Source organism: Mytilus galloprovincialis, chromosome 10 (genome assembly GCF_965363235.1).
Source record: "Mytilus galloprovincialis chromosome 10, xbMytGall1.hap1.1, whole genome shotgun sequence".
In the NCBI taxonomy this organism is placed as follows: Eukaryota; Metazoa; Mollusca; class Bivalvia; order Mytilida; family Mytilidae; genus Mytilus; species Mytilus galloprovincialis.
Window position 1 is genome coordinate 18347510 of NC_134847.1, and position 19111 is coordinate 18366620.

General features: G+C 30.5%; 1 protein-coding gene across 1 annotated transcript in view; it reads left to right on the plus strand.

Annotated features, from left to right (window-relative positions):
- The window catches only part of LOC143049961 (uncharacterized), a 31168-nt gene extending 16067 nt beyond the window's left edge, over nucleotides 1-15101 (plus strand). The window contains exons 12-25 of the mRNA XM_076223741.1: nucleotides 1670-1831; nucleotides 2632-2784; nucleotides 3380-3485; nucleotides 4188-4271; nucleotides 5326-5438; nucleotides 5747-5800; nucleotides 6698-6853; nucleotides 7094-7201; nucleotides 7642-7814; nucleotides 8169-8231; nucleotides 11708-11857; nucleotides 12300-12401; nucleotides 13535-13625; nucleotides 14645-15101. Of these exons, the coding sequence (XP_076079856.1) occupies nucleotides 1670-1831; nucleotides 2632-2784; nucleotides 3380-3485; nucleotides 4188-4271; nucleotides 5326-5438; nucleotides 5747-5800; nucleotides 6698-6853; nucleotides 7094-7201; nucleotides 7642-7814; nucleotides 8169-8231; nucleotides 11708-11857; nucleotides 12300-12401; nucleotides 13535-13625; nucleotides 14645-14776 (1647 nt within the window). The 3' untranslated portion in view covers nucleotides 14777-15101. The remainder of the gene's footprint in view (nucleotides 1-1669; nucleotides 1832-2631; nucleotides 2785-3379; nucleotides 3486-4187; nucleotides 4272-5325; nucleotides 5439-5746; nucleotides 5801-6697; nucleotides 6854-7093; nucleotides 7202-7641; nucleotides 7815-8168; nucleotides 8232-11707; nucleotides 11858-12299; nucleotides 12402-13534; nucleotides 13626-14644) is intronic.
- The last annotated feature ends 4010 nt before the right edge of the window (nucleotides 15102-19111 follow it).

Sequence of the window (19111 nt, forward strand, 5' to 3'; positions counted from 1 at the left end):
TTGCACAATAACAAGAAATATCTAATTGCACAATATTGTGCAATAGCAATTAATGTTCAATTGGAGTTATCTTTCTTTGTATAGATTGTAGTTGATAATATATGTTGGAAATTTGCCAGACATGACTATGATGTCATTTTTTATTTTTATTTGCCAATAACTTTATGTAAATAACTTCATTGGACATTTGCCAATATAAAATGTTGCTGATGAAGCTTTTTTCCTTATCTTATCTAAAATGTTTTTAGATAATGTATGTTGGACATTTGCCAGACATGACTATGATGTCATTTTCTATTTTTATTTGCCAATAACTTTATGTAAATAACTTCATTGGCAATTTGCCAATATAAAATGTTGCTGATGAAGTTTTTTTTATTGTTTTATACAAGAAACAATGTATATTCACTTTTACTACCAACCAATCTTTACCATTCAGTGATAACAAGCACTTTATTTTACATTTTTATATTTTAGTATTTAAAAGAGTAGTTATTGTTGCAAACTCCATTAGAAATTTGAATTGATATCAGTTTTGGAAAAAGGGAAACGGGGATGTGAAAAAGGGGGGGGTAGATTTTTCTCATTTCAGATTTCATAAATAAAAAGAAAATTTCTTCAAACATTTTTTTGAGAGGATTAATATTCAACAGCATAGTGAATTGCTCAAAGGCAAAAAAAAACTTTTAAGTTCATTAGACCACATTCATTCTGTGTCAGAAACCTATGCTGTGTCAACTATTTAATTTTAGATTTAAAAAGTTTGAAGAAGAAATCTTTAATTGATTTGTAAAATCTTGACATTTGTTTTGTGTAAAAAAAAAACCATGTAATGTCAAAAATTTGATCACAATCCAAATTCAGAGCTGTATCACGCTTGAATGTTTTGTCCATACTTGCCCCAACTGTTCAGGGTTCGACCTCTGCGGTCGTATAAAGCTGCGCCCTGCGGAGCACTTGGTTTATGATGTATTTAAATGAGTAGTTGTTGCAAAATCCATTAGAAATTTGAATTGAGTACAGTTTTGGAATAAGGGAAAGGGGGGTGTGAAAAAAAATGGGGGGGGGGGGGTTCAATTTTTCTCATTTCAGATTTAATAAATAAAAAGAAAATTTCTTAAAACAAATTTTTGAGAGGATTAATATTCAACTGCATAGTGAATTGCTCAAAGGCAAAAAATAAATTTTAAGTTCATTAGACCACATTCATTCTGTGTCAGAAACCTATGCTGTGTCAACTATTTAATCAGAATCTAAATTTAGAGCTGAATCCAGCTTGAATGTTGTGTCCATACTTGCCCCAACCGTTCAGGGTTCAAGCTCTGCGGTCGTATAAAGCTGTGCCCTGTGGAGCATCTGGTTATCTACTGTTGAGTGTTTTGATATAAACTAGTCAATTATATTCGACTAGATTTCTAAAGCAATGAATTTATGAATGCATGTTTTTAAAAGCGTACAATGATACACGATATGAGGAGGGTAACTTTTTATTTAAAGCAACATGTGTTTTGTCAATCCGAGTTACGTTATATTGTTTACATTTGTTTTTCAAATAAGAAAATTGAGGTTTTATAGTTCAATTTGTTGTAAATAAATATTTTCCATGATATTAACTTAAAAAGTTAAATTTATAGACTAGTAAGTATCATAAAACAAATCTTCTTTTCAGTTTGTTCATTCTCTGAGGGATGTCCTTTCAATATATGATGGTTTGGCAACATCGTTCGAGACACAATTGATCCGTCATGTGTTGAAACCAGGCAACATTGATATTTTCAAAAGTATTTCTATGGAACGCAATGAAAGGACTTCAGATGTTCTTGTGAATAAGGTATATTTATCGATAAGTAGTATATTATATTACAAATCAGAGTAGTCATCGCTCGATTTCAGTTGTCGAATAACCATTCTTGGATAGTGGTTTTTGAGTTAGAGTTAACTTCGATCGAAGTTGTTAAAGCCAGAAATTAAATTAGAATAGAAACGCCAAATACCAAAAAATAACGAATGTTGGCACATCAAAACCGAATGACATTAACATTATGATCACTTTCATTAAACCAAGAGTTCCAAGTGGTGATGTTGATGTCATCTCTTCCTCAGTTGTACGAAAGCCATCACGAATTGATTGGCCGTTACTTCAATCGCGTACCCTTTTTCTGAATGTGACCTACTGAATAAGACGTATTATCTGGTTTGTTTACTCTTCCGGAGCACCTGAGATTACCCCCAGTTTGTTTGTGGTACGTGTTGCTTAGTTTCTGTTGTATTGTGTGTTTATTGTTTATTTTTATTAGACATGGCGTTATCTGTTTATTATTGACAAATGAGTTTGAATGTCACTCTGATATCTTTCTTTTTCATATTGTTCTATGACATGCTCATTGAAAGGTTTATAGTTTGTGACTTCTAGTCGTTTTGGTGGAATTTTAAATCTTGTAACGTATTTGAGCTTTTACATCTTTTCCGTATCTCATATATAATTTTTTCATTTTTTCGAAATTTCTTTCTTTTGTAGCAAAAATGTACAAACACATATGTTGTTGATCATTCGTATTCATCAAAATGGAAATAACAATATTTACCTTTTTTTAAATAAAGCTATAAAGTGACATTTCCATTACATTTTAGAACGATTTTAACGCTTTACAGAGAACAGCAATATTAAATGCATCAGATATGATTTTGGACAGAAATATAAAGAACCGTGTTTGTCTCATTCGAGGACCTTTTGGGACCGGTAAAACGGATATCCTTATTGGTATAATAAAAACAGTATTTCAGGTATGTGAATGAATTTATTAGTTAAAAATATTGACACACATATATCTTGGTTATCGTATCGTTATAGTAAAATACCAAACGGAATAAAAACAAAGGGTTTTAGTTTCAGATTGTTTGATAGGCAAATACATCGCCATATCAATAGAAAAATACATAAACATTAAAGTCATTATAATTAATGCTAAAACTATCCTTAAAGGCCTTGATTTTGCCTACCCTATCTCCATGCGGAATATAAAGCCCCTAACTGCATCGTCTGTGTGTGTAAATCACATTACACAAACTACCTAATTATAGTTTAAGGTATTGGAGTTCAGATTTATTCCATAGATAATAACTAAAGAGGAAATTAAAATAATCTTTTTCTCTTCAGAATTTCACCCGTAGATGAAGAACTTAGTCCAGAAATTGAATGTTATTACAATTTGAATGCATACCTATGTGGATGTGATATTTGAAATAAATATTCTATGGAATGTGAAACATATATATGTATAATATTTGAATATTTTTTTTCATATACCTATATAACCTTCAATTCCTTGTTAAAATGATTTACATAAGTAACTTTACTCGCACTATTTTCATATTTCAGCAAAGTGGCGGCAAATGCTGCATTGCTCTGTGTGCTCCATCAGAAGTAGCAGTTGAAAATCACATGAAAATGTTGATTAGGGATAGACAGAAAATTCAATTGAATAGTGAGTGTTGCCAAAGATATAATTAGTTAATTTTATTTTTAATAAAAAAAAAAATCCGACAAATTTAATCTGACTGACTCGAACTAAAGTCTTTTCGTTGTTTCGAAAAAATATTTGTTATTAGATGATTTTGTCAATATTATTTTTTTTCGCAATTTTTACGAGGCTTATGTTTTGAATGCTTATTTTCTTTTATTTTTTTACTTCTGATATGTTTTCGTTGATATGATTCTAGTCACTACGAGAATGAGAGAATATAATATCTGCAAATCGCTGCGGGGAACTGTTTACCTATTTGTCCAACACAAGTTTGGTTGTTTTGTTTATCATTTACTTCTGTTGTTATTCCTCTGCAAATCCCTACCACGACTACGCTTAAAAAACATCCACCATCTTAAGAGAACATTGTATACACGTCAGTATCTCGACAAATTTAAACATTAAAATCATAAGAAACGTAAAAACATATTTAGAATATTAAGACGATATCGAGTGTAATCAAGTAAAATAAACTGATCAACTTGAACTTCTTTTATTTTCCCGTTCATTTAATACTAGTTAAACATTGAAATGTTGACGATAACGTTTAAATGCATTTTCCGTTTTTACACGATGAGAATAAGAAAAAAAGCATTGTATATTTTTTCTATTTTTTCAAAAAAAATATAGATGTGATTCAAGTTGTCACCTTATATATTTTAGAAACCGGTTTAGTACTTATTGGAGATGATAGCAGCTACCATCCAGATGTTCAGGCGTACTCACATAAGACACACGTACGAAAAGGTCAGTATATTATAGACAACATTTGTCCACGGCAGTAGATGCATGCAATAACATCACACAGACAATCAAAATGACAAGTATCCGTAAAATAATTGACACCACAAGCAATTTAATATTGTCAGCAGTGTAGAGACACACTTGTGGCATATATCTTTGTCAGTATTGAACATCAAAAAATTTTATTTTTATATGCCTCAAACGTAAATCTTTAACCGCAGACAAAGTTTGAAGACACCTGATGTAGAACCAAATAGTGCAGCAGTTTACAATAATAGTTTACCGATGAACAAATCAATCGTAATATAAACTCAAAGAAAAACAAACGAAGCTTATCTTGTGCGTTAAAATGATCACAGTACATGTAAGTTGTTTCTGTTTGTATGACTTACAAATCTAGATTTACAAAAATTTTTAGAATAGATAATATGTACCAAAGTCATTTGAATTTCTGATTATTTAAAGATTCTACCACTGCATCGAGTGTGATACGATATTTATCCACTAGAGACATGTGAATTTCCAAATTTAACTGTCGAGAGTGGATAAATATCGTATTACACGAGTTTTGTTGGTGGAATCTGTTTCTCTAAATTGATTTTAAAACAATATGCAATGAAATTCAAAACTTCTTTTAAAATTATCTGCAAAAAGATGTGTTCTTTCTATGTGACGTCATCATACAAGGTCGTCTTTTTCGTGCCGTCACAAAGGGAAATTCAGAGGAAAGCAAGAAAATTCGACGTCATAATCGAATTTTGACCAATGAAGAACTGAGATCAAACGATCCACACGTTGATTAAATAAAAATAATCAACATGTCAGGAAAGGGATAAATCGTGTAAGAATTAGAGAAACTATTATTCTTGTGTCTTCAGATGTAAAACTGTTTAAAATTCTAACAAAGCTTAAATTCAATAGAGAGGTATCAAACTGTCAAATTTAATGACATTGATCAGATATATCAAGAAACAAAATAATGTCCATTGTAATATATGAGAAATGTGCATATTAACGAATAGTTTGAAAAAAAAACAAAAAGTATTTCACATTCTAGAAAAAGAGTATCATAAGAGGAAAACTGCGACACGTAGTGTGTTGAACGAAATTCAGCAATTGAAAGAAAAGATTGCCGTTATTAAAGCAACGGATCATGGTACAGACGCAAAGGTACGTTTACTTATAAAATAATATCACTAGTTACAAATTGCAGTAAATTAACATTTGCAAATCATTTACATATCATTACAAAATGAAAATTGTATCGATATGATAAGACTTTAAAAGATTTTTTAAGACTGAAGGTAGTATTTTTTAATTCCTTAATTTTTGTTTCTTTAAAAAAAACTAAATTCACAATTCATTCCAATTCAAATATTGTTATAGTTTATACTTAAGGAACAAAATAATGTACTCACATTGTTTCAGAATGATAAATATAAAGAGCGTACCTAATTGATATTATTCTTACATTTCAGAAGAAAATTGAAATAAATCAACTTTCAAAGAAACGCAATGAATTGATTCATCAGGTAAATATTAATAAATTAACACCCCTTCGTCATTTACACAAATTTGTAACAACTATCATGACTAAAAACGAACAAAACGTATAATATGAGTAGTTTCGTGTAAGTGGTTTCGCCTTATGAGTTAATGAAGATAGATTGGTTCTTCGGCTTGTTACTTTTATCCCAGTGCTTGGTGTTAATGTTTTAGAGCAGATGATGGTCGCTTGGAGTAGGAATAATGTGTCTAGATAACTGTCTGTCGATTGTTTATTTTCTTTAACGTACACATTATTGAATCAACTCGAATGATTGACCCTTGACAACGTTATTGAACCTTTTCCAAAGTAAATTGTTCAATCTCTTGTATGGATATAATATATCATAACGTAAGACAACCAAATAATGAATCAATACAGATTCATATGTGGGTGAAAAATTATGAATATATTCAAAATTCAAAAAAATATGAAACAATTATAATGGACGAATCGTTTTTTTAGTAATTAAGTTACACTTTAATTGTCAAATGAACGTTCAGCAAATACATATACTGATGAATACCACTATGTGGCTCTTTTTAATATTTAACTATTTTTTTACTTTGGTACCAGGCGTATATGTACAACCAAACTAAAGCAAAAGATCAAAATAGTTCTAGTGACCAATACTATGTCTTCAATGATATACGATTGTCAAGACACATGCCAAAAACCAAAATAAAAATGACAGACACTAACAAACACCAAATGTCTATAAAGAATTTTAAGGACACAAAGGCACTACTATATGAATAACAAAAATATTTGACAAATTTAGTAATTGAAAAAGCCAATTTTATGTTGCAGTATTGAAAGTAAACATGAATGTTTGGTTTCTCAATCGCTTTATGACCAAAAAGAAACTATTTAAATATTTTAGATGAGTGAAGAAAAACTTGAAAGAGATGTCTTGTCACAAGGGAAAGTGATATGTGGAACTTTCAAATCTTTTGGAGAACAGTTGTACCTTAATGTATTGTCATCTGTGAAGAACAATTGCAGGAAATCGATTTTTACATGCATGATCATGGATGAGGTAAAGTTTAAGATAACGCTACAGTTACCAAACAATACATTGGTTTCAGTCTTTAGTTTCTGCCATTCTTCTTGGGATCAATACGAATTTATGTTAAAAAAGGGAATAAGAACGAAAAATATTCTATACATTATGTTAAGTCTTAAGTTTTACATTTATTTAGTTTTATTTAACTCTTTTACCATTTGTCATCAGACGATAGAATACATATCAACCTTACACACAAGCTTCACTTTACAGGCTCAACAAGCATCAGAGTTGGAAACTCTCCTTCCTCTACAATACGGACCAAGCAAACTTATCATGGCTGGTGATCTAGAACAGCTTGCACCGAAAATAAAATCCAAGGTATTTAGATCGACATACATGTAAGCATGATGCAATTGTTTAAAAGACTACTTATGGTAAATTCACTTCTTTTATGTAGCACAATACACAAGCATCTAAATTTCATTTTCAGCTGTTTTATTACTGCTTCATGTTCAAACACCACAAAATAAGCATGTTTTCTTGAACTGACAATGAGCTTTGATTATGATTAGTCTTATAAACAAATACACGTGTTTGTCTGATAAATACTTTTTGGTTAATCAATAGAAACATTTGATAGCTTTGTGACCACTGACTAGCTGTAGAAATAAGAGTTATGTACAAGAAGTGGATAAGGGATTTATAGGAAAAGCAAGTCACGAATCTTTTTGAAGTTATCTTTATTATTAGCAATTTTACTTCAATATCTAATTACTCGTGCCATGCGCCATGGTTTATTTACTGTCTTTCTTTTGTAGCCATCTAGAGACCACAGTTTTGGCCAATCGCTATTCGAAAGATTGTGTGATCACTTCAGATTTCATGGAGATAAAAACACTGTTTTGGTATTAAAAACCCAATACAGAAGTCACCCAGAAATTGCAAAGTTTCCAAGTGAAATGTTCTATGGTCAACACATAGATACACACAGGTATACAAGATTAAATAACTGCGCAACAACCTTTTTGGTTCATTTGGTGTATCAAATAAAATTCAAAACCATATTTTCTTGAAGATGAAGATCTCTCCTTTCAGAATATTTTTTAACTGTAAGTATTTGAAAATTGACATTGATATTTCGATTTCATAAACTTCTGTTTAAATAAGTAGATTTTCTATATCTCATTTATTATTCATTAATTCTTTATCTCTCACAATAACACAGATAATCATAGAAAAGTTATTTACAAGTTTTGATCCAATCATTGATATAATCTTAACACGAATTTTATAATTTTCTTGATTGACATCGCATTGCAAATTTATATTTAAAATTATATTTTAGGTATCTGAAAGAGAGGTCTAAAATGTTCAACCTGAAACCTTATATTGTCTTTAATATAGAAAGGTATGAAAATATTTTAAAACAGTATGATTACAATTTTAAATGTTATACATCTGACGATAAAAGGCGGAAAATAGCCTTCTTCCTTATTTAAATATACCTATTGATAGTTTTCATAAAATGTCTGGACTGTTCATTGTAGAGGAAATGGAAGTTCCAGTTTAAAAGGCATAACAGGAAACTTTTTTTATCAAATGTTGGAATTAATTATAAGTTTCTCGGTAGGTTCATTGAAATGTTTTCTTGTGATATACATAATATATAGTTACAATGTATGTTAAAGATGAAATTGGACCTTTTCACTTCTTCTTGATCCCTCAATTGGATAATATCGACTAAATACAAACCAGGTAAACGCATTACAATTAATAAGATTGAAAGCAAACACCAATGAGATAACTACTGAACGACATATGTAATCAAAAGGCATGTTTTTATTAAAACAAAGTGGTTATCATGGCGTTTTGTTTTTATTTGGGTAGCCTGTCACATTCTGCCTTAACTGTTGTCTGACACTCATTTTGTCCAAACTTATTCTGGTTGTCATTTACTCGTGTGTTCAACTGTGCGTTGTTCCTAGTTCTTATATATATCGTTTTGTTTATAGTTTTCCTTTAATTGGTAAGTTTTTATACGTATTGAAATCAAGTTATGTACGATCATCATGGTTTATGTGCACTGTTAATATAATATATTTGGACTGGTGTTGCTTTTAATTTTTACTTCATGTTGCAATGTTTCATCATCGTTTTTGCATGAAATGCTTTGCACTTTTTCTTCGAATTCGGACTTTTAAGAAAGGACTATAAAATAATTTATGAGTTTGCTGGAGTTCCAAATTGACTACAAATTTGTTGAATTTGAATGTAAGATTTTCCAGCAGGCTATATAAACCACTTGCGCGCCGGCGCTGAGCACTTCTTATTTTTATTTCAGTCGGAGTTAATTAAGAAATTTTTAGGAAAAGCACTGGGATTTATCCTCGTGAAATAGAGACTAAAGAAACCCAAAACACAGCCCCCCCCCCCCACACCTCATGTTAAGACTAATACCTTGAATTTGACTCCAGCTGTCATCTCAGATCCAAAGTCGTTGACAAATTAGACGATTTCAATTCTAAGACTTCAAGATTTCCTGACGTCAGCAGTATTATACAAACATCATCTCCATATATATTTCTAAACTTATACGATATTCAAGAGCTCTTGCAGCTCCTACTCAGGACATTGTTAACCATCATTGGTGTTTGAGCAAATATTTACGATTTTGTCAAAGACCTATTGTCTTTTTTCTAAAATAAAATTTCGAAAAGGACCAAAATTTAATAAGAAATACTCAGTATAAGATTCCAACTTCATACAGCCTGAAGTCTTGAGTTAAGAATTTTAGGTGTTTATCATTTCATTGACTTTTTTCAGTTTTTTATTACTTGTTCCTATGCTTTATGTTCATTCTGTAGTGGATCGGTATTAGGGCATCAAAATTTGGTTTTTCAGACATATTATGCACTTTTAATGTGTGTTTTCTTTCTGTTTTGTGTACACTCGTATTTATATCTTACTTAATATGTATCTTAACGAGAAATGTAAATCTGTCTACATATTTCAACAAAATGAATCATATTAACTGTCACCTACAAAAGCATTTTTGTTATGATGTATTTTAACACAACTTTGGCTTCTTGATCCTAGTTATGATCTCAGTTAACAGTTATGTCTGTTTCGATTGCTCGCGTAGGATTGTCAATTTAACCAAACAATTAAATATAATTGTTATAAAACCTTATCAGGTACCAGGATTATAATTTAGTACGCTAGACGCTAGACGCGCGTTTCGTCTACATAAATTAGTTAGCTGGTTAACCTACCATTTAAGCATTTGTTTTAACCAAGTCAACTATATAACATTAGGTTGATATAGTCGAGTGTTCGCATTTTTCGTGTTTCTTCTTTTATTCCTTATTTTGAATTTAACTTGAACTTCAGTATTTTTGTTAAGAAGTGTTTTATATGACAAATCCATGTAGTAGCAATTATTTGAATTTCGTTTGTTATTTGAAAAGAAAGACTGTCATCAAAGTGAGATGGTTAGCGCTATAAAACTAGGTTTAATCCACCATTTTCTACATTTAAAAATGCCTGTACCAAGTCAGGAATATGACAGTTCTTGTCCATTTGTTTTTGATGCGTTTTGTTATTTGATTTTGCCATGTGATTATGGACTTTCCGAATTGATTTTCCTCTAAGTTCAGTGTTTTTGTGATTTTACTTTTTAAATCAATTATTGTTATAAATGTCAAGTATTACAGATGCAACTTTGGATAATTTGGGCCTTGTTATTTAAAATAGAATCATGATACGTAATATACTTAATCTACTTGATATAGGCTTTTATTTGTATTAATACATAATCATTAGGTTAACAAGAAGGAAATGAACTCATCATAGATACCACTACAAAAGACTCATCAGTGACGCTCGAAAAAAGGTTAAAAAAAAGGCCAAATAAAGTACGAAGTTGAATAGCATTGAGGACCAAATATTCCTTAAAGTTTTGCCAAAAAAAAGCTTAAGTTATATATTCCTGAAGTAGAAAGGTATCATGTTGAAAACTAAACAACAAATATTGAAATCACTTTTTGGGTGAAGAATATTTAAGCATCGATTAGCAAAAGGGTAATGTCATTTCAAAATCCATTATTAATTTTAAATTTTAATTTAATGTCTATTTATGCATGAGCATGTTCAACACAAAGATCAAATGTGTTAAGCGTTTAATTTTAGATCTACCCAAAAACAATACATCTGCATAGAACTCAACAACGTACTTTAATTCTGACTTTGATATTTAATCAATTTACCGGATATACGTTAAGTCAGAATGCAGTAAACGGGCTATTGCACAGATTTCCAAAAGCTTTTGAATACATCTCTAGCTTAATGAACTACAACTCGAAAAAAAATATGCATTTATTCTATTTATCTTTAGAAATATTTCCGATTGAATTGTTTAAATTGGTGAACATTTTTATAGAAATTGGCGGAAAACCTCAGTCTCTTATGTCTACTCCATTGATTTTTCATTAAAAAAACCATATGTTAATCAAATAGTTTTTAAGGCTCGAAACAGGAATAATAGCACACTTAAGCTCTAAATACACCTGTTCGTAACATCGTACAAACACAGCTGACATTTAAAGACACCAAACAGTTCAAACAGTTATAATCTATATTTTTCGATTTTCAATTGCAGTTCAACGAGCAAATTCAAAATTTAAGCAAAATCTGCGACATAGCACATCTGCTGATTGTTATCATTTGTTTGTATATATCCTCGGAGGTGATAGTCCTTTTAAGCCTAATGTGAGGGAAAGATACTTTAATCAGTCACGGACCCGTGATCAAGTTGTTTCAAAAAGTCAAGAATAGAACGAGGCTATTTTTCATCGTATATTCAAATCAAACTTATTTTTGTTTTAGAGCACAAACAGTTACATCAGTCGATATAACCGTATCATTATGTGAGTTACTGTACTCAGTGCTACAAAATACCAGACTAACCAAAAAAGACTTTGGGATAATAACATCCTCTGATGAAGTAAGCAAAATCAAAGAAGGCTTAGCTAACATGTAAGTTTATTTATATATTATTGAAATAAAAAAATCAACTTTCATTGTTGTATACTAATAGATGTTGTCTATTCATCAATCTTATTAAAATAGTATTTTTAAGTATTTTTTTACTTTTCTAAACAGAAATACTGCAGATAAAGATTTGATAATTAATAAAAAAAAGTTGTGGGATTTTTAAAAGATTTTATTACTAAATCGTCAGACAACTTTGAATATTGATATTAAATATATACAGTATAGAGACATACAATATAAGAAGCTGAAGCATCTTTTTTTTAATCACATAAAAGACGTTTGTTCCTTTTTACCAGAAAACAACGATATGATGATTTTGGTTTTACAATCAACTCTTTTCGTTGTGTATGAACACTCCTGTTTTTTTATTGATTATTGCATATCTTTATATTTGGTAGTTTTATTTATTTAACTAACATTACAGCAAACTTGAAAACATGGAAGTGGACACCGTAAATGGTTTTCAGGGTCGTTCTAAAGAAATCATTATCTTATTTTGCGCAGGAAGCAGCACTGATAAAAATGGGTAAGTATGCATACTTACCATTATAACTTTATTCACCAATATCTGACCTTAGGAAATTATTAGCTTTGACTTGCAGTATAGGTTCTTAAACGTGTATCCACTAGCTATGAGCCTTACTTATCTATCTTTATTTCTACTGTACAGCATTATCTTATGATTTTTCATATTTAAGATATTTGAATAAGATTGAACATAACATTATGTTTGGTTTTTATCTTATTCAAACTTATTTTGGTAAAACACTGACTAATTGCTTCCAAAATTAAAGTGATTGAATAATTTTTAAAGGATCATTCACATTACTGACAATGAAGTGAAATCAGGCTTTTAACAGCGTCTTTTATAATTTTGCATTACTCTTCAGAGCAGAAAGGTTTGCTTCATGTATACTATAGGTACATGTTTTCATTTACATACACAGAATTTATCAAATTAATCGTATGTTTTAATTCTAGACTCATTAGATATAAGAAGATGATATATATTGTAAGTGTCAATAAGACATATCTCCATCCCAGTCACCATCACTAGATTAGGAAAATAAATTTAACGTTTATGTGCCTATCTTTCGTATATTTTAACGCGTCTTTTTTTCGACTATAACAGTAGCGTTGATACCCGAATACGTTGTTCTTTGTTATATTGTATTGTATAATCATTTTGAGAAATTCGGTGTAGATGTAATATTTTTCATGGTGTTGGTAAAATGTATTCCCATCATGTTTAGATTCGAGACGATTAAGTTTGGCACATAGGGTGAATACCATAACAACATTTAAATAATACCACAAACTCAGTGACCTATAGTTTGTTGAAGATGTAAATCATCGGAGATAGACAAGTTGTTACAGAAATCATCACTATAGTGTAATCGTTCAAAATTATGTCACCAACTCCTACGGGGAACTCAAAATTAAATAACGATGACCACTTAAGAAGTGCTAGGGGGACATATTTGAAAATTTGGGTGTGGTTAATAGTTTTTGGAGTAATTATTTCTCACATTTTGTCAAAATATTAGATTTAACATTCAATCATTTTTTTTTTAGAAATGCAATAGCATTACTGTTGTTTTTTTTTTAATTTATATTAACTCTTCTTTTGATGGTAATACAGAAATTTTTTTTAATTAGATTTCTGTCATGTCATAAGGAATTGAATGTGGCTTTAACAAGAGCTAGGAGTGCACTATACGTTGTTGGAAACCTTGATGCGCTATCTGAGGTAAATATGTGCATGATGTATACGACATTTGTAAATGTGTGCATTATGTTAAACACTTTAAACTATTATGTTTTGAATTTTTCCAGTAGAATATTGGTTGTATGATAATGTGTGTATAATTGGGAGTTCTGGTGATTATTTTGGATTGGATTATAAAATTGAGAATGGAAATGGGGAATGTGTTTAAGAGACAACAACCCGACCAAACAGCAGACGACAGACAAAGCCGACAAATGGATCTTCAATGCAGCGAGAAACCTCCGCACCCGGAGGCTTGCTTCGGCTGGTCCCTAAACAATAATGTAAACTAGTTCAGTGGAAATGGATGTAAAGCAGTCACAATTTAAGCATGGCCATTAGCTATTGACAATTAAATGTTTTACTTAGCCGTATTTGGCACAACTTTTTGGAATTTTGGATCTTCAATGCTCTTCAACTTTGTAATTGTTTGGCTTTATAAATATTTTGATATGAGCGTCACTGATGAGTCTTATATAGACGAAACGCGCGTCTGGCGTACTAAATTATAATCCTGATACCTTTGATAACTATTTACACCACTGGGTCGATGCCACTGCTGGTGGACGTTTCGTCCCCGAGGGTATCACCAGCCCAGTAGTCAACACTTCGGTGTTGACATGAATATCAATAATGTGGTCATTTTTTTATAAATTTCCTGTTAACAAAAGTTTAAATTTTTCGAAAAACTAAGGATTTTTTATTCCAGGCATAGATTTCCTTAGCCGTATTTGGCACAACTTTTTGGAATTTTGGATCCTCAATGCTCTTCAACTTTGTAATTGTTTGGCCTTATAAATATTTTGATATGAGCGTCACTGATGAGTCTTATATAGACGAAACGCGCGTCTGGCGTACTAAATTATAATCCTGGTACCTTTGATAACTATTTACAACTGACAAATTTATTAAAACTAGGGTTGCAACTCTCTTTTGCAAGTCTGTAAGGTTGCCAATGTTCTCTATGTCTATAATTATGAGTATTTCTTTTGTGGTTTCAGGAAAACGAGGCATTTCAGAAATTGGTAGCAGATGCCAAAGACAGAGACATTTTACGGGAAGTCAAAGAAGACTATGTTTCAAATGATTTTTTTCGTGCATGCCTATCTACAAAATCCAGACTAGGACGATGACTTTATTTCAAATATGTTTAAAAGCACAAGCATTTTAAAGTTATACTCTTTTTTACATGAAGTCACGTACAGTGTAATTTGAAATAAATATTTGCCGTATATTACAACAATTTATCAAATTTCACAGTATGCTGCTACAGAAACAAAACCAAGATCTCTCTGGTACTGCAGGTGGCGTTTCTGTAATCTCATCTATAGTTATTATTTTTTGTTGGCTTCTTTTGTGCTATAATAATAAATGTTTTTGTATAGATTGATATTCATCCTATCGTTTATGTTACCGTATCTTTTTTTATTCCACAGCGACGGAAAGAGACGGGTGTGCAATACAATACACTGGTTTCCATTTAAATCATCTCTTCATATTTTCTATCAATCTCATTCGATAAAATTCAATAATTTTTGGAACAACCATCATTTGAAATTTTGATATACGTTGTCATGAAAACAATTATTTTTTTTATTTATTTTTTTATAATACACCAGTGATGTTTTACTTCTCCAAATACAGACGAAGCGCAAAAAAATAATTGTTGAAATGATTTAAAACATTTGAAGAAATATTCTGTTTTATTTACTGGATGTAGAATTGATTGTGGATTGTCATACTAATACATTATTGCTTTCATCTCTCTTCAATTGTCATTCGTAATTAAAGTAACAAATTTGTTTGCAAGAGGTATATTTCAACCATAGCAATTTTAACTAACCGTTTTTTCCTCCAAAATGCTCTGTTGCCCGTAACAGTTGCTGATAAAACTTGACTGTATTTATCATATAAATTTTTTTACTTAGACACTTTTTTAGTTGTTTCGTTGCCAAGTCTGTTAGCATTTGACAATGTAGATATATTTGGATAATTCAAAATCCTTTCTTACATGATTTTATCGAACGCAAAGAATAGATAAAACTTGTCATTTGCCCAACTCCTATCTAATATGAAGTAATCTTTGCTTATGATAATGACCTAAGGTGAAGGCATTTTTTTAACACTGTCATCAGGGAAAACTTTTGCTTCAAGGTTTCTGTCAAAAGAGTACAAATGATCAGGCTGAGAGTTTGTAGGTAAAACGGTTGTTGAGTGGACTACTAATGATATGTTCTACTATGTAATGATCAGATTGTTGAATGGGTTTTATAATATTATAATTATCAGCTGGTGTGATCAAACCTTAGCTCTTGTCAAGTGCTTCTTGTTTAATTGACCCCTTTGTTTTTAAAACTTCATTATCAGTTTTGAAAGGAACACCTAAGAATGAAACTGGAACAACTTTGAGTTGGAAATTGCCAGATAATTTTTCAGAATTCGACTGGTATTCTCCATACAGAAAGTTATGAACTTTTAACCATTGTAAAGGAAGTTTAACACTGATGCTTGAATCATTTCAACAGTTTCCTTCAATATGTTAATCTCTTTAATACTAGTATGCCAATCATACTCTCTCTTTGTGTATCAACTATCCCAAATTATAGTTTGCCCTGCAAATGTGTGTAAGTATATCGAAGCGGTTAATGGCGACTTTACACTAAATCTATTGGATGTTGGATGTTTACGGATTGATAATCAAGTTTTAGATGCATGATTTTTTTCATTAGTTGTTAGTGGCTTTGAACTAGTTGTCAGTTAACTGCGAGTACTCTCAGATCTGTACCTAGTGTCTATTTTGTTGTGGGATGTACAAGTACCCGGCCACGTCCATTTGTATTTTTGTTCATCTGACGAGTTAAGCCTTTTTCAATTGATTTTTATAGTTCGTTCTTATGTTGTACTGTTATACCAGTCCTAATTAGGGGAGGGTTTGGATCCTGCTTACATGTTTAACCTCGCCACATTATTTATGTGTGTATGTGCCTGTTCCAAGTCAGGAGCATGAAATTCAATGATTGTCGTTTGTTGATGTGTTACCTTTTTGTTTTTCGTTCTTTTTTTGTACATAAATAAGGCCGTTAGTTTTCTCGTTTGAATTTACATTGTCATTTCGAAGCCTTTTATAGTTGACTATGCGGTATGGGCTTTGCTCATTTTTGAAGGCCGAACAGTGATCTGTAGTTGTTAATTTGTGTGTCATCTTGTGGAGAGTTGTCTCATTTGCCATCATACCAAATCTTCTTTTTTTATACTAATACATCGATGAATGTCTGAAAAAGTATGTCTAAAAGATTAATTCAAAAGAAGTTGATTTGGTTGATTTACAACATTATTTGCAAACAGACATCTTACCTTCTTGTTCTTATGTTTGTTTTAATGTTAATTTTCTGGTGACAAATGCAAGAAATCTTATATTTAGCAGTATCTTAAATCAAAGAATGATTAAAACTATGGGAAAAAAATTAACTAATGCCCAGTTTGGATTTAGAGGTAATCATAGAACTGCAGACAGTGTATTTATCCTCAAAACTTTGATTGATAAATATATTCATAAAAATAAAAGAAAACTTTATGTCTGTTTTGTAGATCTTAAAAATTCTTTTGATTCCCTTTGGAGAATTGGAATGCTTTATAAGCTAGCTATAATGGGTGTAGGGAAACATATGTTTGAAATAATAAAACAACAGTTTATTCATACTGAAACATCTTTAAAATATAATGATAAACATTCTAGATTCTTTCCCATTGACCGAAGAGTAAAACAAGGGGACAGTATTAGTCCCACACTCTTCAATTTATTTATTAATGACATAGTTGAAAATTTTGACCATAAAGGTTCAAAACCCATCAGAATAATAAATTCTGATATAGGAAGTCTTTTGTTTGCCGATGACCTTATAATTTTATCTGAAAGTAAAGAAGGTCTTCAAAATAGCTTAAATAACTTATCAAATTACTGTGAAAAATGGCAGTTATGTATAAATACTAAAAAAACAAAAACGATGATCATTGAACAAAGAACTACAAAACTGGAACCATACATTGTAAGGTTCAACAATGAAAAAAATGATAACGTTACTGAGTATAAATGTCTGGGCACTCTGATAAAAAATAATGGAAATCTAAATGCAAGTTTAACAGATTTAGGCAAAAGAGCTAGGAAAGCTCTGTTTTCATTAAAAACACATGCAGCCTTTTTGGGAAATTTCCCTGTTAATGTATCCTGTAATCTTTTTGATTCTCTTATAAAACCAATTTTAACATATATTGCTGAAATATCATACATGGATACATATCAATCTTATTATAGAGCAAAAGGCAGATTAAAATCCCAAAACAAAGATATAGATAATTTTCAATATTTGGATAAGACTCCCTTCGAAAAGGTTCATGTTAATTTCTGTAAATATATTCTAGGTACTAAAAAAAACATCTGCTAATTTAGGTGTTAAAGCTGAACTTGGTAGACAACTAGAAAAATATATAAAAACACAAGCAATTCTTTTTTGGGCTAGATTAAATACTGAAAACATAAACCCATTACTAAAAGAAAGTTATACATTAAGTAAACACCTTGATTCACAAGGAATTTATACTTGGTCCACTTTTATCAAAGATTCAACACAAGAACTGAATATTGATATACAAAAAATAATGTCCTGTTAAAATATGAAACAAGTTAACAAACTAAATCCTTGGATCAAGAATATTACAAGCAACTTTTATTCAGAACTACTGGAAAATAAAATAAACAGTTTGAACGAAAAAAAAAAAACTTTTTCTTTACAAAATTATTAAAATCAAACAAGACCAAGAATTTTATCTAAAATATCCAAATTTTGAAATTAGACGTTTATTTACCAAAATTAGAATTAGTGACCATAATTTGCTCATTGAGATGGGCAGATATCTAAAAATACCTCGAGACAATAGAACATGTCCAACTTGTAAAACCTTAGAAGATGAAAATCACTTTCTCCTCTACTGTCAAATTAATAATGTTTTACGTATAAAACTTTTTAATGACATGGCAATAGATAAATCTATCTGATACTCTAAAACTAGTAGTCCTACTAAATCCTTCTAATATAAACCAAGTGAAACAACAGGTTCCTTTATAAAACAGTCTTTAAAGCTGAGGACAGGGGACTCTTAGTTAGTTTTACTTGTATATATATAGATATGTGTGTGTTCAACTCAGTTATTTTATTGTTGTTGTTACTTTTGTTTATGTCACAAGTTAAGTTGAAGTAGAATGTTACTTATATGACAAATAAAGATTATTATTATTCTCTTAGACTAATATATGTAACAATCCCATCCAGAACTTCATTCATATATATATGACAGCATCGTTATTGGTGAGTTATATGAAAAATATTTAGAACGAAAATTAAATCTTATTCTTTTAGCTTATAGTTTACATATTATTTAAATCTAAAGGAGATACTACAAAGCCAATTAAA